Here is a 21,808-nt window from a genome sequence, read left to right on the forward strand (position 1 = left end):
TGACGTCATCTGTCATGAATTGAACAGAAGAATCAGTTCTGATATCGACATGCTGTTTGCTTCAGGAAGGTACCGCGAGCACAGGAAGTGGCTGGAAAAAAGGGGAATTCATGGCATGCAATTGCGGAAGGAACATTGGTCTCGTAAAGTAGGTAGATAGAACCACGGGCGGATTCTCAAGGATATGTTGATTACTCGATGATGTACAGAACAGAATGGGTATATCTGATGAAAAGCGCAAATCGTATCACTCATGAACCTCCTCCGTCTGCGGGATGATGATTCGCTTAACATTCGCCAAGCTGGCCTCGTCCATGTTCAAGAAGCGTATCTACACATTCAGTTTTAGTTACTGTGCTGCCGCATCGTGATGTATCATACCGCGTTATGCGTATGGGTTTAGGGACTCGAGATCTCGGAGTACTTACTGTTTCGTCGCTACCACTGCGCGGAGTGCCGCCAAATAACATGGCATCTGATTGGCTCGCAGCAATGCCAGAAAGGACTCGTTTCTCCCAAACTCCCTCCCAGTTCCATTCACCAGGACGTCTGGCCTGGGGATTCCCTTTCTTTGAGCTGGCATCTCCCGTGGAACTCGCACCCGGTAGACGACGGTGAGCCCGCCACGCGTGCCACGCTCCTGGGTCTCCAGCCGCCTCGAGAGGCAGGCTATCCAAGACTTTCTCGTCATCAAATGTGGACCGAATGTAGTTCAGCAATGCTACTACCGGCACATCTTTCTTATACTCGCCAGGTCGGTCCGCACAAGGAACTGGTGATACGCGCTGGCTCGCACTAACACCGCCTGCTGGAGCATTCAATCCTGAGGCATCATTACCAGTATCCTGCTCGTCCTGTCGAGGACTCGACGGTCCCGCTGCATCGTTCTGCGTTTTCTGCTCGTTACTTCCCGGCTCGGACGGTCTGCCAGCGGAACCGATAGAGTCCCGACCAGCACTCGCGGGAGCGCTGCCGCTCACGTTCCTCGATGAAGCCACTGAGGCGCCCGTGCTCCTTCGGGCCCTGCCAAACCAATGAGGGAATCCATGTCGCAGACTGAACCCGCCTGGCGGAAGCCTCTCTTCATCGGTTGCACTCACGGGATCCGCATTGGAGGAACCGGTGGTGAATGTATATGTGGTGAAGGGCACTATCAGCGGATGGAATATATCCGTCGAGAAGGTCACCAACGGTGGCAGATCAGGATATGCTGCTGGAAAGCGGATGTTGAAACGGAGGATGGCCGAAGCATAGGGACCTGGGGCACATGTCTCCGTCAGCCCAGCTTCAACAGTCACAGAAAGGCAGCGGAGAAGCTGTCTCCAGCTCCAAAAGACCTACCACTGCGGACGAAGAGCACACCAGACCAGAGAGAAGGGTCTCCTGGGGTGAGACTCACGTATACCCCTGGAGGCGGAGCATGCTTTAAGCTTGCACTGCGGAGGTGTGGTCAGCGATTGGCGCTCCGGAGACCACCAAGTGAGAAACAGCAGGACTACTCACAACTCTAGAAGAAGCTGATGCCGGCGCAGTGATGGGATGTTTGGAAGCTTGACTGTCGACATGTCGGAATGGGCTGGGGACGTGGAATGGAAGAGTTCCTGATCGTGGATGATTAAACGCTCTAGCCTGGGTTGGCTCTCGGCATCCCGCATCGGCGGGTCCGTATCAGTATTACCATCTTTCACGACAGATGGACTGGATGAGGCTGATGAGCCAGCATAAAACAGGCTATAGGAATGCTGAAATGAATGCAGCTGATGTTCAGATCTGTACCAGGTGAATTTTCCATGTTCTAAGGCTGCAGCCTGACATATTGCATGTACATACACAGGTACCAGTTTCACATACCAAGAACAAAGCGGTCTATTCTAAATCACTATACAACAATTGTGAGAAGCAAAAAAACAAAGCAATATGCCACCAGTGCGCCAGAAACAAAGAGATAAACCAAAACAATAAGACGCCTTTTTTCCTTTCTAAATCATCATCCTTATGCATTATGCACCGGAAACAGCCTTCTTAATTAGCTCGACTCTTTCCCCGCCCCCAGACCTATCCCCAAAGGATCAGTCTGGGATCGCGCAGCTCCTAAAATGATCAATCCTTCCCCAACACCTTCGCAGATCCCGCCTGTGACGCCTTCGATCCACCAGGAAGCAAGCTCGGAGACCGCCGCGCCGAGTCTCCCTTCTCTGAAACCGAGCACGGCGGTGACGCCGCTTTTACCGAGACTATCGGCTGCGCCTAATGTCGCTGTGACCACGCGCTCTGTGATGCGGTGCGATCGCTCGTATTGATATGCTTGCTGGAGCAACACTCTGATGTAGGGGCTAAGGAGCTGGATGATTAAGAAGCATTGAATGATAGAATAAGCGAGGATGCGGTGGAGGTAGGATGGTTCTGCGGATGCGTTCCAGGTGGTGTTATATCGGCCGTATTTATTTCTCGAGGATATGTTTTGTGAGCTAGATGACAGGGCGGTGGATGGGGATGCGATAGTTTCGGGGAGTCTGTCGCGGATAGAAGCGGTTTCTTCGCGGGTTAGATCGGCAGGGAGAGCTTCGAGGAGGTAGAGAAGCCCGTTGATATATAGAGACCGTACCAGACGGCTGTCAGCGCGAGGTTGTTGGGCTTCGTATCCGGCGTTTCGGAGGAGATTGAATGCTAGCAAGCATGTTGGTTAATACTTATCGCATATAGATCAATGTCGCGACGACGGCAACTTACCCGGAACTATTCGATTCCACCTCAGCCCTGACTCGACCTCATACTTCACCATCTGATCCATCTCGATCGACATATCTGATCGGCCAGAACACGAACTGGAGGACTCGTTATCATCCCCCGCTGCCGTCGTTGCCGTGGCCGGTCGCCGCGAGTATCCCACTGACTCTGGCGGGAAATCATAGCACTGCAATTGCGGCTCCGAGCTGCAGACGATTCCTCTGCATAGATCGGGCGTTGAAGATGTCGTGCTCGTCAGGGTACTTGTCGTTAACGAACGGTCAAGACGCGGGATACATCGTCTCAACGAGGCGGGGAGAACCGTTAAGAGCACTCGAGGCTGGGCGGAAAGGGGATGCATCGATGTGCCCTCCGCGCCGGCTGACCAGAACATCTGGCAATGCTCGTCTGGTTTCTAGTTAAGTACTTAAACCGGGAGGTAGCCGTGATCAGGTCGGCAAATCTGACCTGATGTGATCTGATCGCTTGACTATCGGACGGCACAGTTATCGTAAAGTATCGTATCGTATCTCGCTCGGACCGTTGAGACGTCAAAAAGATCCCGAGACGAGACTTTCACATGTCAAATACTTAGTTACATCCTTCTAGATACTTGACTAAGTAACAGGCGGCTCTTTTTATCGTCCTTCTGCCTTTCCTATCCCCCACCGCTACTTAGACGACTCTAGCTTGCTTAGATCGCGGTTAATACTCGGACTGGCGACAGATCCCGTAGTAACTTAAAATCCAAGGGAGAGAAGTTGACCCAGAAAAGCTAATTCGATCACGTTCCATGGCTTCGTTACTGTCTCATCTAACTGAGATTGAGATGCTGGTTGGTACTTATGTCGGGACTTGATTTTACCATAGACGCAGACGGTTCAGATGCTGTGTTTCGCACACATGGCTCGACTCCGACTTACATACTCCGCTCAGGGTTGAACCATTATTGGATGTGCAGATACACACAGAAGGCTAATTGAAAAGATCTGAGCACAGCACAGTGAAACATTATCAATTCTCCAGGGACGTACTGTACATGTAAGGTCAGGTTGCTCTGTGTGACACGGACGGGTGGAATCTGGCCGAAATGATCTCCTATCACTTTCTTTCTCCTCTCCGGGCGAAACATTATAGCTTGTAGCATAGAGTAGAGAACGGATGAGATGCTGTAGGATCTTCGAGAGCCGTCTACCTGGATTCCATGCGCCTCGGGAAGATGTAAACGATGTGGCGTCGTCCCAAAGATCGTTGTTCACTAGGTAACTAATCCATTGAGTGAGTGGGTAATGTAATTATCATCTGATCAACGAGTGCAACGTCTTGCTGCTGTGTGTGGTTAGATTTGAATCCTGACTTAAGTAGCGTTGCTTTGACTGACTGACTGGTGTGATCGTCGTGGTATCCACTGCGTCAAGACCGAGATATTATCTGACAGGTAAATTCAGAATTGTCATTCTGGGGCTGGGATGATCTAGATGAATATGTTTGTAGCATGTCATGCAAGGAAGGGGACTTAGAGTGAAAAGCGTAGATTTAAGTATACGTGCTGATCACCGGAACGTGTACCAGTCCCTTTCGGCTGTTGACCGTGCTTCGAACCAGTGGAGGATGACCGGACAATTAGACACCTATCACAGAGAAAGGTGAGCCCAACTCTACTTTTACGATAGTTATTACAGAGCGCGGGTAGTTTAGAATGTCTCGTTTTCGTTTTCGTTTTCTTTTTTCTCCACGCTAAAAAGACTCCATGCGCCCACAATATCTACCAGACAGACCTCGATTCGGTTTCAATTATAGCAGCATTATAAACAACTTTTAGCTGCCTCATTAATGCATGCGTCCAGAAGGAATACTCGCATCATCTCATCTTCAGCGGTCATGACTCTTCCCAGCAAGCGAATAGAATACGAGAAAAGTCAAAGAGAGAAAGAAAAAAGCAAGACTTCGCATGAAAGATGAATATGCCAGAACATGTGAAATAATGCCTTTTGTGCAATGCAGACATGAAAACGGTTCCGTATGCGGTTTCATGTTCGACCTCCATCATAGCCTCAAACGGCATAACTATCCACTGCAACTATATCGTTCCCATTCGGAATTCATTGCTATCTAGAATATCTCGTCAAAGTCAGCAGGTACCAGACTGCCATAAAATTCGGAAAAGACTAGAATAGGTGGGAGTTTTCAAAAAGCGGCTCTGAAAATGGGATCGAGGTGGATCGTGAATGGTTTTGGGCGGAACTGAAGCCAGAGTCGGACGCAGGGCTTCGTTTACTAGCGGACATAGTGTGCTTCGATGCGAGGTCGTCAGGGTCTGTCATTCTCATTCCTTGATCTCGCACCTCGACACCGCCAAAGTCGAGACCTTCCATATCATCATGATGGAGGTCCCCGTAACTATCATTCGGCTGCTGAAGGAACTCCGGATCGAATCCCATCTGCACCGACGAGTCAGCAAGTGCACTGACTGGTGCAGATGTAGATGCTGATAGCGCGCAAGTAGGGAAGTTACTTCCCCAGTCACTTGCTAATGCCGGCGCGGCTATTGCGGACGGCACTCCAAAACTGCCAGCGTAGCTTCCGCTCAAGCTACCCGGCATGCTAGGAGGCACAGAGGAGAATATACTTTGCCTAGGAGCAGGACTCTGGAAACTGGAACTGAGGGATTGAGAAGACGCCTGGTAAGGATCCATAGATCTTTGTTCCTGGCCTATCAGGTAGGGTGGCACGGCGTTCTCTACCAGGCGTTGAACGAACGGCTCAAACCCCCAATCGCCTTGCCACTGTCTCATATCAGCGCCATTCTTGAAGTGAGCCGCGAGATGGTCGATCCGCTCTTTCCACGTGGTGAACTGGACCGAGCAGAACCCGCAGCGAGACTTTAGCTCTGTCGTCGCACTCTTCCAGCTCTCCATAGATGAGTCAAACTTGACATCGTGCATGAGACGTAGATGTTGGTTGAGATGATCTTTCCGATAAAATGTCCGTTCTTGCAAAGCCTTCTCCTGACAATCGGAGTAATTATGAGATTCAAGGTGGTCCTCGTTAGGATTAGGGGCCTTGCAGAAGGCACAAAAGGCTTGTCCGTTTCGGAATACTATCCCGCCTCCGGGAGCACAGGTCCACTTGTCCAACGCAAGATGCAAGGACTTCTCGTGACGTTGCCAGTCGTACTTTGTAGGGAAGGCATCAGTACAAAACGTACACTGAAAGATGCGAGCGCCCCTTGTCTTTTGCTGACTTAGAGCACTAGACGAAGCCGATGGTTTGCGACGGCGCCGTCTCTCTTTCCTATCCACAGAATTGGAATTGAACGAACCGATGGATGAGCGATGCGAGAAAGCAGAGGCAAACGACATCTCTGAGAGAGAGGACCGAGTTGTTTCAAAACTGCTGACGGAGGGAGCCTGGAACAGGTTAGAATTGGAAAAGCTGGAGTCGTTGCTAGAACCAGTTCTCCGCGAGAGAGAGCGCGAGCGTGAGTGCCCAGATTGGATCTGTTCGTCGTCAAACTGAGTATTGGCCATGGCTCGAATAATAGCAGTCTTCGAGGCGGCTTCGTTCTCGGGAGGCGAGTATTTCCAACGTTCAAGAGGAGTCAGCAGTGACATGTCCATTCCTGGGGGCAGAGTCTGAGCTGGTATGTCGATAGCCCCAGGGACCGGAGAACTGCTGCGTGGTGAAGGACGGACCTTCCCCCTCCGGCGGGCGTTGGCCAGCCAGTTGCAGATCTGACTTCGCTTTAGCCCAGTCTGCTCTTTCAATTCGTCCTTTTGCTGCTCAGTCGGATATGGATGTTCGCTATGTTGGGAGAGCCAGTTCTTCAAGATACGAACAGCCTCGCGAGGGAACCGAGCACCACTTTTCCTGGATCTCGAATCGAAGTCGTCGTAGGTCTGGCGACCGCCCAAAGATTTCAAGATTCTCTTTCCGGTTGGACCACCAGTTGGAATGTCAACGTCCTCTGTCAATGATTGTAACGTATCCAGATATTTATAAGGGGCTTTCGCGTGTGTGAAGCTGCATTCGCGGTACAGAGATATACAGCATGTACAACCGTTCTGCAGCACCCCTCTTTGGGCGACAAAACAGTCGAAACCCATACGACGGCAGAAGTCACAAGGCTGTTTGGCACGGAACATAGGCTGTCCGCGAGGATCCAGGGATACGTCCGCGTCTTCCTCTGCCTCGCCTGCCTCTGGGTGGACAGTGTCAGCAGCAGGAGGGTTCGTCGGCAATTGGACGTTCTTGTCGAAGAAGAGCGCGTCGTAGTTGGCGACGGCATCCGCCTCGTCAATCTCTTGACAGTCAGAAGCTACGTCGTCCTCCAGGACCTGGGAGCCAAGGGAAGCTCCGTCGAAGTCGAAGTATTCCATCTTGCGCTTTGTAACTCTCCTAGGTCTGTGACTCAGCGCAGTGGACGAGAGTGGATTCGTCAATAACGGCCAGCTGTAAGCGGACCTGAACCGCCCAGCAATTGTTCGGAGAGGCAGATGATTGTTCGATACGATGTTCCCAAGAAGAATCTGATAAGCTGAGAACAGGAAAGGGAGAGAAATGTTGAAAGAAATGGCCACTGGGTAGCGTTTCTGAGTGCTTCAGATGGGCACTAGTTAAAGGATTGCTGATCAAGGCCCCCTCCGCACCACGTTGAGCGTCAGCGTAGCGGATTCCTATCCTGGCGTATAGGAGAGCAGAACAGCAGAAGAATTACGGTTCCCTGGGAAGCGGGAGACATCATGATCCCATAATGGACGTTGGACGTAGTTAGTTACGGGGCATAGTTAGAATAATTGAGCGGTTAGTCACTGGTGGAGAATGCGGAGCGCGCCCTTCTCTTGACAACGCCTTTCCCGAGATGGTAAGGGGCAATAGAACTGGAGGTGGCTAACCAACAATTTCCGATGACTATTACTTTCATCAATATGTTTAAACAATGTGAGTGGTATTTAGTACCCCGAAAAGGAGATCTTGATGTGATGGAGAGGCTTCTAATCGAGACAGAAAACGCGCCTCGCCTCAGAATCCGCTGCTGCCTCATTAATGTCATCTCCCATCTGTCTCTATACAACTGGGAGCTGCTAGAAAATCCCATTTTTCTTTTTAGCAACATACAACATGAGGTTCCCGGGGGAGGTTGCGAAGTACAGTTTATTTCTTATTGCCCGACCGGATAACCGCACAGCTCCTACGGTGGCCGGAATGATTATAGCCCGTTCAAGTATCCAGCCGGTTATCTCTCTTCCGTTTTTAGATGAACTTTTGCGAATAGAATGATCCCCCTTTGACCAAGTTCCCTACTTAACTGTCAGCAACGGAAGTACGAATCACCGTGCAGGTATTTTGAAGTGAAGGATCATATACTTTATCGTCAGCCCTGAAGGCGCACTTCTCTTTCTTGTGGCCCTGCTGATGACATAGCCTACACTATATTTCGTCAATGTTAATCCATTCAAACCCAAACTCTGGCTGCTTACGGTTCCGATAGCTATATTAAAATAAGTACATTAGCAGAATTCATTTCATTGCCACGATCACTTACTATCCAAAGACCTTACGGCTGAAACTCACATGAGAAGGATATTTCCTGCATCCGAATGTAGCAACTAGTTTGCGAGATGCAGGGTCGTGGCACGCAGTCATCATAGGAACTAATTCTGGTTGTCTGAAGCTAGCATTCGCATATAGCGTCGCGCAAGCAGAATTGTTAACCGCGGCTGGTTTGCAGTATCAGAAAAAATATAACTGCAAAAGAAATAAGAACTGATGTATACTAATAATTCTCAGAGAATATACCTAGGTAGGTAGTTCTCTATCATGTTAGCATCCGCTAGTTCCCTCGGAAGTCCTTATCTTTCCAAAGACCAGGGTCTAGGCTTCCTTCTTTATGATCTTGACGCAATTCTCCGGTCGAGGATCATTATCTTGGAGCGGTATATTTCCAAAGGTGACCACACCGCATAACCATTTCATTCTCTGATCTCGTTGCACAGATTTCATCATAGATACAGCCTTAAGATACTCCTCGTCTTCTAGCAGGCGCCGAAGTTGTCCCAACCGCGTCTCTGCATCGATGACAAGTGGGAATGGCATGGCAGGCGCGGAAACTTTGACGCGGCCTCATGCTCGGGGGAAGGCGTGATAAGGTTTGCGTAATCACATTGTACGATCAACGAGCAAATTTAGTCACTAGACAAGAGTCATCCATGGTATAGAGAAGAATCGATCATGTCCTGATTTTGACTGGTCCATATGATACCAGAATGGAGAAATCTTCGCTTCTTTCCTAGCATATCCGTCTGGGAGTTCTAGATCCCCGTTCACATCAAGTCTGCGAATGGCGACAACTTCACGATCAGTGAGGATAAAGCGGTAGCGAGCATAGCGCTGCTTTATACACCAGGTAACCTGAGATAGGGCTTTCTTGAACTCTCTCCTTTGCTTCTCAATATCATAATCCGGACCCTAGACCACTTCCATAACGACTTGATATCTCCTGGGGTGTGATTTCCCTTGGTAGATGGTCTGGGTCTCAGGTACTTCTGGAAATAGGCAGTATCAGACGTGAAGGCCTTCATATATTACGGCTTGATTCCCTTCCTCAAATGATAGAGCACTATAACCGTCAAGACAGTTCTACATATAGAGGAACTGGAGACGGATGGGAAATGATGCGCCTAAGTCGAATCCACATGTATGAATCACTGTCGGACGCTCATTTCCGAAGCGAGCAACTGCGGAGATGTTAGCATGCGTTCATATAGTATGGGGCCCCGGAAGAACGTGTCTGTACTGCGCCTTTGTGGTGGCCAGATTGAAAGTGCTCCAGTGACCTAAATTTCTGATATCCATAGCTCAGGTTCCTCGTCTTATCCATCAAGGTAATTTAATTCAGTAATATTTTCAGTACCCGGAGACCGACTTTCAGGTATCTCACTAAGCTAACGAGGTTATTCATGGTAGATATTTATATAAAGTGTCTATAAGTACTATAGTACGAAGACTTGTGTATAAGAAAGTATACATTCTTCGTTGAAACTGGCTAATGCTCAGATTTTCTAGCAAGCTCAGATTATTTATTCCCATGGGCGGATCTCAGAAGGCAAATAAGTGGGAGAACTCCGCTAGGAAATTCATAGAGTCATACGCGTGAATCAGTTGGTGAAAGGTCATAGTATAGCTGCATACAGATAGGGGATAAGTGAATATGCTAAATTATATGGAAGTGGAGTACCTATGCCGGAGGCGTTCCGTAACGAAGTCACAGATACTAAAGCCGTTGTCCTCAGCAACGAGAATGTTGACAGTGATAATATTATCCCGAAGGAGAATCGAAAGTAGAGTCTTGTATCGACTCGCTCTTTACGTTCGCTTCCCCTTTGGTTTCTGCATGCATCCTTCCGATGTATACCTAAGTAGCGCCGGTGCCAAATTATTCATTTTGCCGCAATGCCAGCTGCAGTACTTACTTACGCCACTACTGCGGGACAGGATAGCCAACATCAGTCATCCCATCACACAACATATGGATCAAAGGAGACAGCCCGTATTAGGAGATGCGTTGGGATAGCGAGAAAACACATGCGACTAAAAAATCATAAGCCGATAAAAACAGCGGACCGGAAAAACAGCTAGACACCAATACATAGTCTCAACTTGAGAGGACTCAAAGAAATCTATGCATTTGCAATTCGCTGTAAGCTAGACTCCAACATCGTAGGCTACATTGGCCGTAGGTTTCAATCTGATGTGAAGTGAGCTTCCTATAGTGAAAGCTTCAATTATTGGTTGGTGGGAATATCCGCCGAGGTTTCATGGTTTGTGCGTCGTAACTTTTTCTTTCACTCATACAGTAAGTACCCCAGCTCATCTGCAACCACGCAGTACCTCGTCGGATCTATTTCTTTCATGAGGCTAGCCATGGAACTTACAATCGCTGATATTAACTTTGTCCATGTTCTTCAAGAATCCGACTATTCTTCGATTTTCCAAGTGACCGTGCAAGATAAGCTGTATGTCCTCAAGGTGGTACGTTGTTCCTGATGCATTCCCAGTTTCCTAAGCACCTTCTTAACCATCATCCTAGTACCACACACTGGAGAGATCGCCTGCTGATCCCACACACCGGGAAATCCAACCATTCATCTGTGAAAGCACTGCATATGCTCGCCTCAAACAGCACGGGTTATGTCAACTAGGAGTGGTACCAGACTTTCATGGCGTGATAAAACAGATCGAGCCAAGATCATGCCAACCTTTTCTGGACCGGTTCCTGAAGGATAAATCACTGCCCAACGCCATTCTTATTGAATATATTCCAGATATGGAAAAAATCACCTTTTCAAATTTTTCAATCTCCCGCGCTATTAAGTTTCGTACGATCCTGGAAAGTATTCATAAAGCAGGCGTTTACCACGGCGATCTCTGGCCTCGAAATCTGATGGTTCAAAGCCGCACAGAAAGGGTTATATGGATCGATTTTGATCGCGCACAAACGTTCCCGGAGAATCAGACTATTTCTGAACGGCAAGCAGAGTGGTTGAGGGACGAAAAAGAATTGCTCGATGAGTTACTTGACGAATTGGTAAAAACTCATAACCCTAATAAGTATCGCTGTTCTGGCTGACCCTGTGCCTAGGAACAAGATTGGAAGGACGGCAAATTATCTCGCGCTTGGCCTTGGTATTATGTCTATGGATGAACCGTTTTAGAATTATGATGGGATTGGGCGCGGTAAGGTGTCAGGGATTGGTTTTTTGTTGCATTTATGTGTACAGGTACTTGGGACGAACTGTAAGATAGAAAAATTGAGGATATGAATCATAGCTGTAGATAACTCCACGATGCATTGGTCTCGTCGCTTTTCATATCTCTGTATAGAAAGGCGGAGAGAAAAACAACTGAACTCTACCTTGAGTCTTCGTTTTTATCCAGTGATTCTATAGATGAGTATACATAAGTAGATTATTCACATTATTTAGCCATAATTCCAGCGTCACCAGACTCTGGCTGCCAGACAGTTACCATCTCGTCATCGCGGGCATAACGTTGTGGTTCTTTGAGCCTCTCATCTTGCTTCTCGTCAATATGGCGTGTCCAGATGCCCACTAGGACAAATATAACCGCAAGAAGCAACTGCGGAACAACGCTCAAACAGACATTTGCAGCTAACGAATCTGAAAACCTCGATGAAGGCTTCGTGACTGAGATGAGTCCATATATACCGCGAAGCATGATCAGGGGCCACGATATGACGACGGCATATGTTAACTACGGAGTCCACATGGTCAGTGATGACGAGCCAGAGGATGTACGATGGTGAGATGTTCACCTTAATCCCATCCACGTATCTCCTGGAGATAAGGTCACAGTCTCTCGGCGTTCGTGAGCTTATCGACGTCCACGCCACGAGTGCCAACCAGCACACTAGCATTATGACGAAGCCGACTTTCACTAGATCCAAAGATGTTGTAGCTGACATTTTTGAGTCCTTGTTCGTAAGGGCACTGATGGCGCAGGCGATGATAGCCAGACTGGCGCTGACGGCGACATGGTAGATCAAGACGAATGCCCATTCCAGTTTAGCGTTCGAGATCAGATTTCGAGCTGCTCGTCTGTTGGTATCCTTAGCGAGAGTACAGTAATGTTTGAGACCTTGTATAACGTACGCTTCATGCAATATGCCCATCGCTGCCAGAAGGAGGGGAGAAAGACCGATGTTATTGACTAGTAGCGCGCTGGAGCTGCTGGAATCGAGATCCCCTTGTCTAAGCTCCAAGCCGGAGCCAATAATGCGTAGGGTGCAGAAAACGAAGAGATAAAGCCATCCTAGTAAACCGGGTTTCCCATGAGAGTAGAGACAGTAAAGAACAGGAAGGGCAAGGATGCAGTATATGATCAACTGTGCAGTGGGGAGTGCTGCCATTGTCATATTGTATGTACTGGATCTTGGGAATTGTATGGTACAAGATCTATGTATGTACTATCCAACGTAGATAGTCCTCCGTAAAAACGACGATTGGCAGCAGGACGTGCACAGAGAATGACAGATCTTGTCATACATGAAAACGACATGGGGAAGATTCATAGCTCTTATCATCCTAAATAAGAAGCTAGTTACTGACATGGATTCACAGCTTAGTTAGGCCCCAGCATTGCAACTCCAATTGTTCTGGAGCAGGAATAACGCCCCCCAATAGATGCTCCGAAATAGATGGCTAAGCCACATTTTACCGCAGCTCAGGGGCTCAGCGACAGTCCATCGTCTCTAATTCGAAGTAACAACTCTGGAGGATGTTATGGGGATGGGGGCCAAACGGCCGATCTTTTGGGCGCTAAGTACAGTACTTGGTTGCCCGCTCAGGAAAGGAACGCGAAAGCGAGACAGAACAGGCAACGAAGAATCTCTTTGAGCCACTCTCCAACGTCCAACTGATCTCTGTGACATCGAACCTCTCCATTCCAGCTAGCATGCGTGCAAGTGCCACGTCTCTGCAAGGACAATACGCTTCCTGACTGGTATAATCCGATGCGGGTCGGATGGATAAGACGCGCTTCATCCAGTATGTGCCTGGTAGTTCCAGGGCCCCTCGCCCTAAGGCACCGCGCCTCCATCACAAGAAATCCAAGGCGGGATGCCAGCAGTGTCGTGCCCGTCGAGTCAAAGTTGGTTGTCTCTTTTCACATTTCGTGATTGATCACATCTTCTCAGTTGCTCTTGTTTGAACCCCCCGGGGTTGTTGACGCTTGGAATCCCACCAACGCGGAGAGCACCGGGCACTTCCCTCTTTCCCACTTCCACCAGTCCTTTTTCTTAACCTCTCTCACTCTCTGAAACAATCTCCAAGTACTCATGAAGGTCGGGCATATCCAATTTCTGACAAAAAGCAGTGCGATGAGATCCATCCAGTCTGCGGCAGTTGTGACCGCCATAATGTGGCCTGTGTCTACGAAGATGTTTTCAAGCTGATTACGATCCCTCCGCCATCACATGCTGGTCACAATGGAAATGATTCTTCGAAGGCTGGCAAAACTAAGAACCACGACCGCGGTGGTTCCAACAGTGGTTCCAATACACCGGGCCCAGACCCAGGCGGCAAACACCTTCTTGAGCTCCGACTCCTCCACCACTACTCCATCGTAACCAGCCAAACGCTGCCAACGTCTCCCGAACCAAAGCTTGCGGATATATGGAAAACCTATGTTCCTCGTCTGGCATTTCAACACAGGGCACTCCTGGACTCCATCTACTCTATAGCAGCGCTGCAACTCAGCCTTACTCAACCGGGTAACCGAGAGTTGATGGCTGCACATGGTCAATATATGGATCAAGCTATCCAAAAGCATCGCGAAGATATTGCTCAGATCAATAACCAGATGGCAGATGCAGTATGGTTTACCTCCAGCCTTCTCCGGGTAGCAGCGTTTGCTTCGCTGCAAGAGCGCCCCATCGAGCCATATACCCCACCGATGCAGTGGTTCAGAATAGCAGTCCGTGCGACGCACATATTTGAAGTGGTATACGAGCTGGTGAGACATGATCCATCCTCAGAAGCTCTGAAGGTCATGAAAGAGGGGTACTTCACTCTGAACCAGCATCTTTTGTTTCAAGACGAGAGCAAAAATGAATACTCTCATCTGCTTGATCGATCAGATAATGCAAGATACAGAGATGAGCCTTGGGATGAAGATATCCAGAGGACATACGAGAGCGTCGTTAAATACCTGGGAGGCTTGAGTTGTGCGATCAAGTCGAAAAGACCAGCTGCAGAGATCGGTCTCCAATGTATTGCGTTCGGCTCAAGGATCCCTGAGCGGTTTATCGAACTGGTCGAGGACCGGCAACCAAGAGCATTAGTGATACTAGCTCATCTCTTCTCTTTAATGACTGGCTTTGAACATATTTGGTATATCGGCAAGCTGGGTCAGAGAGAGCTTCGCGGCCTACGTACCGTCATACCAGACGATTGGAATGACATGTTATAGTGATGATCGCTTTACGATTTTGATGCAGTTGACAGATTGTGAGATCTCATTGTGAGATCTCATCTAATTTTGTGAGAGATATATATTTGCATTTACGACGGTGGACAAATCGCATATACGCATAACTTTTGTCGCTCTTTATTTCTATCAGGTTTGACGCAGCTGTCACTAATCATCCAGTCAACCTCTTGATGGATAGCAGATGGGATCTCTCCCCAAACCCCATTTTGCGGTAACCGGTGACACTCATGTGCGGAAAAGCTGTTGCATCTCATTTCGTCATCATAACATCGTGCAAAACCTCACCCGTCTGCAGGTACGGTTCTCGATCTTATAGTGATGGTTTCCGGACCGGCACCCATTCTCCGTTGCCCTTATACAGCTGGTTCTTCCTATAAAAGTCTGAGAGGCTCTTATCCCTGTCCAGATCACTATAGACCTCGACCAGTGCCGCAAGGGAGACAGCCACCCATCCAGGATATTCCGGGGGTGGCGATGCCCCCTGCTTTTCTTTCTGCGGGTATTCTTCTTCGACGATAATAATCCTGACAGCCCCAAATTCCGCTTGGGTCTCAACCGAGGAGGCCTGATCCGTCACAGCTGCCAATGTTGCGAGACAGCCATCATCAACCATCAGACAAAACTTGAGGCGGATCGGCAAATCCATCGCGGGCAGCCCTAAGGAGACTTTCCAGTCGTGGAAGGCTTGTCGAACGGTCTCAACATCTGCATTGTCGTACATATTCTTATCGCTGAACACTTTGGACGAATACGTGCGTTGAAGCAAGAGCATCTGTTCGGGGCTGCCTTGCAGATGCTTTGGGACGGCCCTTTGGATCTCCTCATTCAGAGCTCGCAAGTAGATCGGGAAGAGACGTTCTGAATCAGGAGCATATGTGGCACGGAAGACAACCGGACCCCATGTTAAGGTCAGGAAATCCCGTTCAGGTCCTGGAGGAAGAGATGTCAGGCCCGGCTCTTCACCGAGTCGGGTGATTTCCCGTTCCAGGAAATGGCTTGCTGGTTTGAAGAAACCAGGCTCTGTCATGGTAGTCATGGCGGACAACTCGAGATAAGATGAATGGCACACTGATCAGAATTTAGACGGACTGCCTTTGGTTAGATAGATGTAAAGGAAAGGAAGCCCTCTATTTAATGGCAAAGGCGATGGAGCAAAGTATGGTTGACATGATGTCAGCATGACATTGCCATCTAGTTACAAGACCTTACGGCAATCCATATATGCGGCTTCCAAACGGAGATCCCCAAGGAAGACTCCTGCAGCAGTTGGAAAGACATCGAACGAAGTAAAAGTGCCTCCGTAGATCAATCGTAGATCATTCCGTGTCAACCAACTCCATCCGAAGGCCGACTGACTTACTTAAGTAGGGAGATAACACCGGCAGAATCCCACCGCCCGCTGTAGCCTCGGCGATATCGACCGCCTCCGTCACATTCAATGGAAGCAAGTCCGGAGGAACGATGGACAGCGGACGGAAACTCATTGATGTCTTCGTGTCTGGGAGCAGTATGAGATGATCATCTTGCGTGCATTTCCGTGACGTGAACTTCTTTCTTTCCCCGTCTTTCGTGTCAGTTGGCAATCATGCTCCGGTTCCGCACCGAGGGCTTCAACGGGTGCGCCGTCAAGTATTCGCCCTTCTTCGATTCCCGCATCGCCGTTGCAGCGTCCGCCAACTTCGGGCTTGTGGGTAATGGACGGCTCTATATACTGGATCTGACGCCAAATGGGATTGTTCCCTTGAAATGGTATGCGTCCATATCTCGCCTCTTCCATCTCCCCGCGTTACCCCGCGGTTCCCCAGTCGTCATGCGGGACAAGCTCGACATAGCCATTCCACAAACACCACATTTGAAACGATAGCAGAACACTGATGTCGATTGATATGCAGGTTTACAACTCAAGACTCGCTCTATGATCTCGCATGGTCCGAGATCCACGAGAACCAAGCTCTGGTCGCTTCCGGGGATGGAAGTATCAAGCTCTTCGACTCCACAGTAAACGATTTCCCCGTTCAAGCATGGAAGGAACATAATCGTGAAGTGTTCTCGGTACATTGGAATTTGGCTGCAAAGGATCGATTCTGTTCCAGCAGCTGGGATGGAACGGTCAAGATCTGGTCACCGCAGCGGCCGCAATCGCTGTTGACGCTGCCAACACACAGCTGCACTTACTCCGCCGAGTGGTCTCCTCATTCCCCTGATATTCTGTCCTGCGTTTCGTCGGACTCATACGTGCGTCTCTTCGACTTGCGCACGCCAGCTTCAGCATCGAATCATCTCACTCTTCAGATTCCTATTCATGGAGCGTCGTCAACACTTGTCCCGATGGGTAATAAACCAGGCATGGCTACTGCCCCTGCGGCAGCACCACCGTCTGAAGCTCTCACACACGACTGGAACAAGTATCGACCCTCAATTCTTGCCACTGCTGGTGTTGATAAGACTATCCGGACATTCGACATTCGCGCTCCGCAGCAAGGTCCACTGGCTGTAATGGTCGGACATGACTACGCCGTCCGCAAGATAGCCTGGTCACCGCATCTACCCGACCTTCTTCTGAGCGCAAGCTACGACATGACATGCCGTGCATGGACAGATCGCTCCTCGGAACCAGGCGCTGGCGGAGACGGGGATATCATGCGCGCAGGTCCTGGGGGCCCAATCATGGGTAGAGAACTAGGCAGAATGGGAAACCACACCGAGTTCGTCACCGGGATAGACTGGTGCCTCTTTGGCAGCGAAGGATGGTGCGCCAGCGTAGGATGGGACGAACAATTATTAGTATGGGACGTCCGAGCGGTGATGGGATAGTCTGTTGCGCAACGACAAACTACATCTCTTTTCTTTTTTTCCCCGTTCTCTTTTTTGCCCCTTTTTCTCCCTTCTTGTTCTACTTAACGATTCCCGGATGAGTCAAATTGGCGTCTTCTTGTTCTTTTGATGATTATGATGTGTGTAAAAATGGAGAGAAAAGGAAGAAATGACGTTCTTACGTCTCATACCATCGATCGTGTGGAAGGCACTGGATAGCGATGTCTTTATGGTACCCCTGCATGTGATATGTTCTATATCTATATCTTCTCAAAGCAAGCATCTCTTACGTTGTGGATAGACATGAGTATGATTATTTTATACCATCCCCCCCTTTTTTCCATCCTGATACGGAGTACATCGCAAAGAGTATGTCGTATACATACACACTTGGAGGAATAGTATTAGGCTGCTTCATGGATTGAGAAGATCACAGATAATTTATATTAGATAGATCGAACCTGAATAAATAAATATTTCCCTCCATACCAAGAAATCTATACATCCATTCGCTAGATGGTTGAATTGGCACCCCACGCATGCACGCGAGACAACATCATCCATTCATTAAATCTAGACCACCAATAAACATGAAAAAAATGGATGTCCTCATTCATCATCACGGGCATCAATCAGAGAGGAATATCCTGCGGAAAATGGAATAGGAGCAAAGACGCTCCATCCTTCTTTCTTATATACAACCCTTGCGAATTTAAAATGTGAAATGTCTTTCCCCCTTTTCTTTTCCCCTAATGTGAAAAAAAAGGGGGCGAAGGGTATCATCATAACTTGACTCGCTCTATAGATTTGCGAGATATTTTTCTTTTCCTTTTTTTCAGAGGTATTTTGTCCCCCCTCATCTGGCGGCCAATCTAGCCTCAATCTTCTTCTTCTCTGCCTCCTTCAGAGCAGCGATCTCCTCCTTCGAGGCATCGAACGACACGTGAACCTGGTTAAAGGGGTTTTCAGGACTCTTCTCAAACTCCTTGCGACAGATCTCAATACGCTGGTTCTTCCGCAGACCAGGGTGTTCCTGCTCGATCTCAGGCAGTCTCCGCGCCTCGAAAGCGGCATAAGCGGCCTTGAATCTTCTCTCCGGGTGACGATCGATCTTGGCTGTGTCGGAGCTGGCAGTGAGGGAGAGGGCGTCGAGAGCGTTGTCGATACCGGATGCGTTGAGAGCAGCGCCCTTGGCGGCAGGTTCGTCCAGTTGAGATAGGTCCAGTCCACGGGTCTTCTTCTGAGCGGTCTTGGCCTTTGCGCCCTTGGGAGTTGCGCGTTGAGTGGCTTCTTCTGCTGCGAGAAGGGCTTCGCGTTCGGCTTTCTTGCGTGCTGCTTCGGCTTTTTTGGCTTCTTCTTGTTCCCTATGAGGAAAGAGGAAATCGGGTTAGTTTTTTTCTTTTTCCATTAATTCTGGTTAAAGAGTATAGGATAGAGCTGCTAATTCATTCACGAAGGATCAAGACATCACCTACTTCTTTGCATTAGTCTTAGCTCCCTTTGACCACTTCGCATCTTCTTCCGCCGCCTTCTTCGCGTCTTCAGCGGCCTTCTTCTGGGCGGCGGCTTCCGCTTTCTGTTTACGTCATTATTTCAAATCAGCTCTGTCTTCTCGAACGATTCAGATCCAATATCATGCAGACGGAGAACTATATCCGGAAGAAAAGAAAAAAAAAAAAAAAAAAAAAGGAAAAGAAAGAGAAAAGGCGGGGGCGGGGTAGATAGAAACATACACGAGCGTTACCGGCCGCCTTCTTGGAGTTCTCTCCAGCTGCTTTCTTGCCGGCCATTTTGTATTCCCTTGATTATCGAGTTATGTGGAGTTTCTTTCTAATGATAATAATAATAATCTCGCTCTGTCCTTGCGGACGCGCTGCGTGTTGGCTTCTCTGATGGTGTTTGCCGCACAGGTTGTAGTGACGATGTCGGCGGGCGGCACGAACTACTGCCTAGAAGGGACTGGCGGATGACTAAGATCAGGGAGGGAGGTCATGTGATTCAGTATATGCTCGAGGGATTTCGAGGGGTTTCTTTATGGGATTCAGTACATAGTTAGAAGGAAGAAGTGATAGGTAGTTATTGTCGCTTACCACGCCGCCTGAATAATCTTATTTTTACACACTATTACACACCAATTGGCCCTTTTCAGATTGAGTCTCGGCTCCGGGAGTAGAAGAGTACATGTTGATGCCATGATTCCTCTCTTCTTGTCTCCTGAGGAGATCAACCTATCTAGATATCTAGCTGATAATCCAGACGCTTGATCATTTACAAAATGTTCCGGCATAACTTCAATTGTATACCATGGGAATAGAGTCGAGGATACAAATACCATATTGTACTGCAGACCGCAGACGCGATGCGCTCCACGTGATCTCTGGTGGATCCGGGGGAGAATGTAAAGTTCCGAGCCGCGCGCTAGCCTCGGGAGATAAGTTAAAGATCGAGACGGGAGTGGAAGACGGTTGGATCTACTCATGAGAATTTCCGGTGTCAAATGCCTCACGCAACGCGACATCGTATTGCTCCTTGTCCTTCACTCTTTTTTCAATAAACTTGAAGGCATTGAATGTCCAGTAGGGCATGGTGATTGTCCAGAAAGCTGGATCGTCATGGGCCTTCGAAAACCTCGGCTGAATGAAGTCGTAAAAGATTTTGAACAACGCCGTAGGACTACTGAGAGCGAGAGAATACCAAAATGTTCCTCTCTCCCAACCGTCCTGTAAAATAGGATACAGACGGGCTGGCAGCTCGGTTTTCATTTCTTCCTCCGCGAAGCCCTTCATGAACTCTTCGCGCAGAATCGCGTAGTTATCTACGCTGATCAGATCAATGGCCTCATTCGTCAGCCAGTAGGGAGGATGAATCATCTCCACTGGATGGGAGCATGTCCACTCCAGATCGATAAGGCATTTGATATTCCAATCATCGTCGACAAAGATATTGCTCTGGTTGAGATCAGTGAGATTAAGAAAGAACGGACCTCGAAAGAGATCACGGCGGAAAAAGCAAGACCATATACTTCTCATAACCATCAATGCAGATGTTTGGTAGAAACCATCTTCGAGATTATTGACTGCATTCGGCTGGTGGCGAAGGCGACTTTCATGGAAAGCAAGTATATCATTGACATAAGAGTCAACAGTGGCATAAGTGGTATGTCGCGGAATGTCAACTGGTATATGCTCATTTTCTAGTTGGTGGATTTCAAGGGTAAGAGGGCGGTTACTCAAAGTTAAGTACCCCTTTTCATCTATAGTAAACGCTCCGATCTTTGGTAATGGAATACGTGCCAAAGCCAACATAATGCGAGAAAGGCCGCGGAAAAGGTTCCTGCGCAATGCGACATCGTGGCGACCTTCTTCCCATGTTTCGGAAAGCATTTTGCCTCTCGACGGATCGATATATTCAATCAAAAGGTAGGGTGTTCCCAGTCCGGTTTGATCTTTGATCTGATGTTGAACATAGGGGGACGGAGTCGGGTAGTTTAACCAACTCAACAACCGACGGCGCAGATGCTGCATGATGCGGGTTATAAAAGGCAGGTTATCGAGAACAGTGAACTAGAATTGTAAGCGGCAAGTCCTCTTGGAAGACATGTAAACGGAGGTCATACAGTTTGGCCAGTGGACAGCCCATACCCATAAAGCTGTGGAATTGGGACAGTTGGACAATTCTCTTGGAGCCATGCGTAGGTGCCAACTTCACAGCGGACCTTCTCATCCGCATTGCCTGGGCAGCATTCCTCTCCAATCCGGTAAGGCAAGGGAAACCGCATCATCAATTGTCTCCGGGGATCTCGTCCTTGGCCATCAACATCAACTCGGATGCAGACGTTGAAGCTGCCATGGATCCAGTCCTCCACATCAACAGTACGACATGCATCCGCGGAACGGAGGCCGAGATGATGGGCGACGGTTCTTTCTATCAGCTTGCGATTTCGGTACAGATGGGTAAAATATCGAATCTTCTGATCCCTATATCCCAACTGATGCAGGATATTAGCGTCTTGTTCCTTTGCGGCGGCGTATGTGATCTCTCCGCGAAGCAAGCGACGTTTCCGCAGAGCAAGCGAATCATGGTCCTGAGACATTCTTCGCGACCGATGCCTTTGAAGGATGGAGTGGGAGAAGCCAACTAACAGCTGATACAATTGAGATGAACAGGGCGGTGACTGTCACCTCGGGTAAACAATCTTCCTGTTCGAGCGACCTTGTCGATAGTCCCTGTCGATACGGGCTTTTGGCTGATCATCCCT

General features: G+C 48.7%; 11 protein-coding genes across 11 annotated transcripts; 3 read left to right on the forward strand and 8 right to left on the reverse strand.

Moving 5' to 3' along the window:
* Positions 1-247: 247 nt before the first annotated feature.
* Positions 248-1,565, reverse strand: C8Q69DRAFT_510310 (hypothetical protein; the record flags this gene model as incomplete). The annotated part of the gene is made up of 4 exons (XM_028633179.1): positions 248-331; positions 429-1,258; positions 1,342-1,436; positions 1,504-1,565. The coding sequence occupies 4 exons, from the start codon at positions 1,563-1,565 to the stop codon at positions 248-250; spliced, it is 1,071 nt and encodes a 356-aa protein (XP_028481834.1).
* A 209-nt stretch (positions 1,566-1,774) lies between these two features.
* On the reverse strand, positions 1,775-3,355 carry C8Q69DRAFT_480123 (hypothetical protein). Its single transcript, XM_028631505.1, has 2 exons — positions 2,731-3,355; positions 1,775-2,667 (listed from the first exon to the last, which is right to left on the reverse strand). Exons 1-2 carry the CDS (start codon positions 3,119-3,121, stop codon positions 2,027-2,029), a joined length of 1,032 nt encoding a protein of 343 aa, XP_028481835.1. The 5' UTR covers positions 3,122-3,355; the 3' UTR covers positions 1,775-2,026.
* Positions 3,356-4,429: 1,074 nt separating this feature from the next.
* Positions 4,430-7,556, reverse strand: C8Q69DRAFT_480128 (hypothetical protein). Its single transcript, XM_028631506.1, has one exon. The coding sequence runs from the start codon at positions 7,104-7,106 to the stop codon at positions 4,896-4,898; it is 2,211 nt and encodes a 736-aa protein (XP_028481836.1). The 5' UTR covers positions 7,107-7,556; the 3' UTR covers positions 4,430-4,895.
* Positions 7,557-7,672: 116 nt separating this feature from the next.
* Positions 7,673-8,570, reverse strand: C8Q69DRAFT_480130 (hypothetical protein). Its single transcript, XM_028631507.1, has 4 exons — positions 8,302-8,570; positions 8,208-8,218; positions 8,095-8,157; positions 7,673-8,027 (listed from the first exon to the last, which is right to left on the reverse strand). Exons 1-4 carry the CDS (start codon positions 8,321-8,323, stop codon positions 7,812-7,814), a joined length of 312 nt encoding a protein of 103 aa, XP_028481837.1. The 5' UTR covers positions 8,324-8,570; the 3' UTR covers positions 7,673-7,811.
* Positions 8,571-10,574: 2,004 nt separating this feature from the next.
* Positions 10,575-11,562, forward strand: C8Q69DRAFT_480134 (hypothetical protein). Its single transcript, XM_028631508.1, has 3 exons — positions 10,575-10,758; positions 10,817-11,314; positions 11,369-11,562. The coding sequence occupies exons 1-3, from the start codon at positions 10,639-10,641 to the stop codon at positions 11,429-11,431; spliced, it is 681 nt and encodes a 226-aa protein (XP_028481838.1). The 5' UTR covers positions 10,575-10,638; the 3' UTR covers positions 11,432-11,562.
* On the reverse strand, positions 11,530-12,875 carry C8Q69DRAFT_106389 (hypothetical protein). Its single transcript, XM_028625065.1, has 3 exons — positions 12,399-12,875; positions 12,062-12,344; positions 11,530-12,000 (listed from the first exon to the last, which is right to left on the reverse strand). The coding sequence occupies exons 1-3, from the start codon at positions 12,659-12,661 to the stop codon at positions 11,704-11,706; spliced, it is 843 nt and encodes a 280-aa protein (XP_028481839.1). The 5' UTR covers positions 12,662-12,875; the 3' UTR covers positions 11,530-11,703.
* Positions 12,876-12,965: 90 nt separating this feature from the next.
* On the forward strand, positions 12,966-14,881 carry C8Q69DRAFT_106358 (putative C6 transcription factor). Its single transcript, XM_028625064.1, has 2 exons — positions 12,966-13,395; positions 13,621-14,881. Exons 1-2 carry the CDS (start codon positions 13,270-13,272, stop codon positions 14,713-14,715), a joined length of 1,221 nt encoding a protein of 406 aa, XP_028481840.1. The 5' UTR covers positions 12,966-13,269; the 3' UTR covers positions 14,716-14,881.
* On the reverse strand, positions 14,881-16,242 carry C8Q69DRAFT_106283 (hypothetical protein). Its single transcript, XM_028625063.1, has 2 exons — positions 16,097-16,242; positions 14,881-15,824 (listed from the first exon to the last, which is right to left on the reverse strand). The coding sequence occupies exon 2, from the start codon at positions 15,770-15,772 to the stop codon at positions 15,047-15,049; it is 726 nt and encodes a 241-aa protein (XP_028481841.1). The 5' UTR covers positions 15,773-15,824; positions 16,097-16,242; the 3' UTR covers positions 14,881-15,046.
* C8Q69DRAFT_423287 (WD40-repeat-containing domain protein) lies at positions 16,058-17,987 on the forward strand. Its single transcript, XM_028628407.1, has 2 exons — positions 16,058-16,485; positions 16,629-17,987. The coding sequence occupies exons 1-2, from the start codon at positions 16,322-16,324 to the stop codon at positions 17,548-17,550; spliced, it is 1,086 nt and encodes a 361-aa protein (XP_028481842.1). The 5' UTR covers positions 16,058-16,321; the 3' UTR covers positions 17,551-17,987.
* Positions 17,988-18,406: 419 nt separating this feature from the next.
* Positions 18,407-19,340, reverse strand: C8Q69DRAFT_510317 (hypothetical protein; the record flags this gene model as incomplete). The annotated part of the gene is made up of 3 exons (XM_028633180.1): positions 18,407-18,914; positions 19,026-19,126; positions 19,284-19,340. 3 exons carry the CDS (start codon positions 19,338-19,340, stop codon positions 18,407-18,409), a joined length of 666 nt encoding a protein of 221 aa, XP_028481843.1.
* Positions 19,341-20,021: 681 nt separating this feature from the next.
* C8Q69DRAFT_447881 (hypothetical protein) lies at positions 20,022-21,643 on the reverse strand (the record flags this gene model as incomplete). The annotated part of the gene is made up of 2 exons (XM_028629245.1): positions 20,022-21,113; positions 21,167-21,643. The coding sequence occupies 2 exons, from the start codon at positions 21,641-21,643 to the stop codon at positions 20,022-20,024; spliced, it is 1,569 nt and encodes a 522-aa protein (XP_028481844.1).
* Positions 21,644-21,808: the final 165 nt, after the last annotated feature.

This window comes from Paecilomyces variotii (genome assembly GCF_004022145.1).
Source record: "Paecilomyces variotii strain CBS 101075 chromosome Unknown C8Q69scaffold_14, whole genome shotgun sequence".
In the NCBI taxonomy this organism is placed as follows: Eukaryota; Fungi; Ascomycota; class Eurotiomycetes; order Eurotiales; family Thermoascaceae; genus Paecilomyces; species Paecilomyces variotii.

Bases quoted from the DNA above. Each gene is read 5' to 3' on its own strand.
- C8Q69DRAFT_480123 (XM_028631505.1), bottom strand. From the start codon at position 3,121: ATGTTCTGGTCAGCCGGCGCGGAGGGCACATCGATGCATCCCCTTTCC. The intron at 2,668-2,730 runs GTAAGTTGCCGT...CATGCTTGCTAG, and splicing joins GTGGAATCGAATAGTTCCGG to CATTCAATCTCCTCCGAAAC.
- C8Q69DRAFT_480128 (XM_028631506.1), bottom strand. From the start codon at position 7,106: ATGGAATACTTCGACTTCGACGGAGCTTCCCTTGGCTCCCAGGTCCTG.
- C8Q69DRAFT_480130 (XM_028631507.1), bottom strand. From the start codon at position 8,323: ATGCAGGAAATATCCTTCTCAT. The intron at 8,028-8,094 runs GTATATGATCCT...ACAGTTAAGTAG, and splicing joins CCTTCAGGGCTGACGATAAA to GGAACTTGGTCAAAGGGGGA.
- C8Q69DRAFT_480134 (XM_028631508.1), top strand. From the start codon at position 10,639: ATGAGGCTAGCCATGGAACTTACAATCGCTGATATTAACTTTGTCCAT. The intron at 10,759-10,816 runs GTACGTTGTTCC...CCATCATCCTAG, and splicing joins AGCTGTATGTCCTCAAGGTG to TACCACACACTGGAGAGATC. The intron at 11,315-11,368 runs GTAAAAACTCAT...CCCTGTGCCTAG, and splicing joins ATGAGTTACTTGACGAATTG to GAACAAGATTGGAAGGACGG.
- C8Q69DRAFT_106389 (XM_028625065.1), bottom strand. From the start codon at position 12,661: ATGACAATGGCAGCACTCCCCACTGCACAGTTGATCATATACTGCATC. The intron at 12,345-12,398 runs GTACGTTATACA...GGATACCAACAG, and splicing joins ATGGGCATATTGCATGAAGC to ACGAGCAGCTCGAAATCTGA. The intron at 12,001-12,061 runs GTGAACATCTCA...TGGACTCCGTAG, and splicing joins GATACGTGGATGGGATTAAG to TTAACATATGCCGTCGTCAT.
- C8Q69DRAFT_106358 (XM_028625064.1), top strand. From the start codon at position 13,270: ATGGATAAGACGCGCTTCATCCAGTATGTGCCTGGTAGTTCCAGGGCC. The intron at 13,396-13,620 runs GTTGGTTGTCTC...GACAAAAAGCAG, and splicing joins GTCGTGCCCGTCGAGTCAAA to TGCGATGAGATCCATCCAGT.
- C8Q69DRAFT_106283 (XM_028625063.1), bottom strand. From the start codon at position 15,772: ATGACTACCATGACAGAGCCTGGTTTCTTCAAACCAGCAAGCCATTTC.
- C8Q69DRAFT_423287 (XM_028628407.1), top strand. From the start codon at position 16,322: ATGCTCCGGTTCCGCACCGAGGGCTTCAACGGGTGCGCCGTCAAGTAT. The intron at 16,486-16,628 runs GTATGCGTCCAT...ATTGATATGCAG, and splicing joins GGGATTGTTCCCTTGAAATG to GTTTACAACTCAAGACTCGC.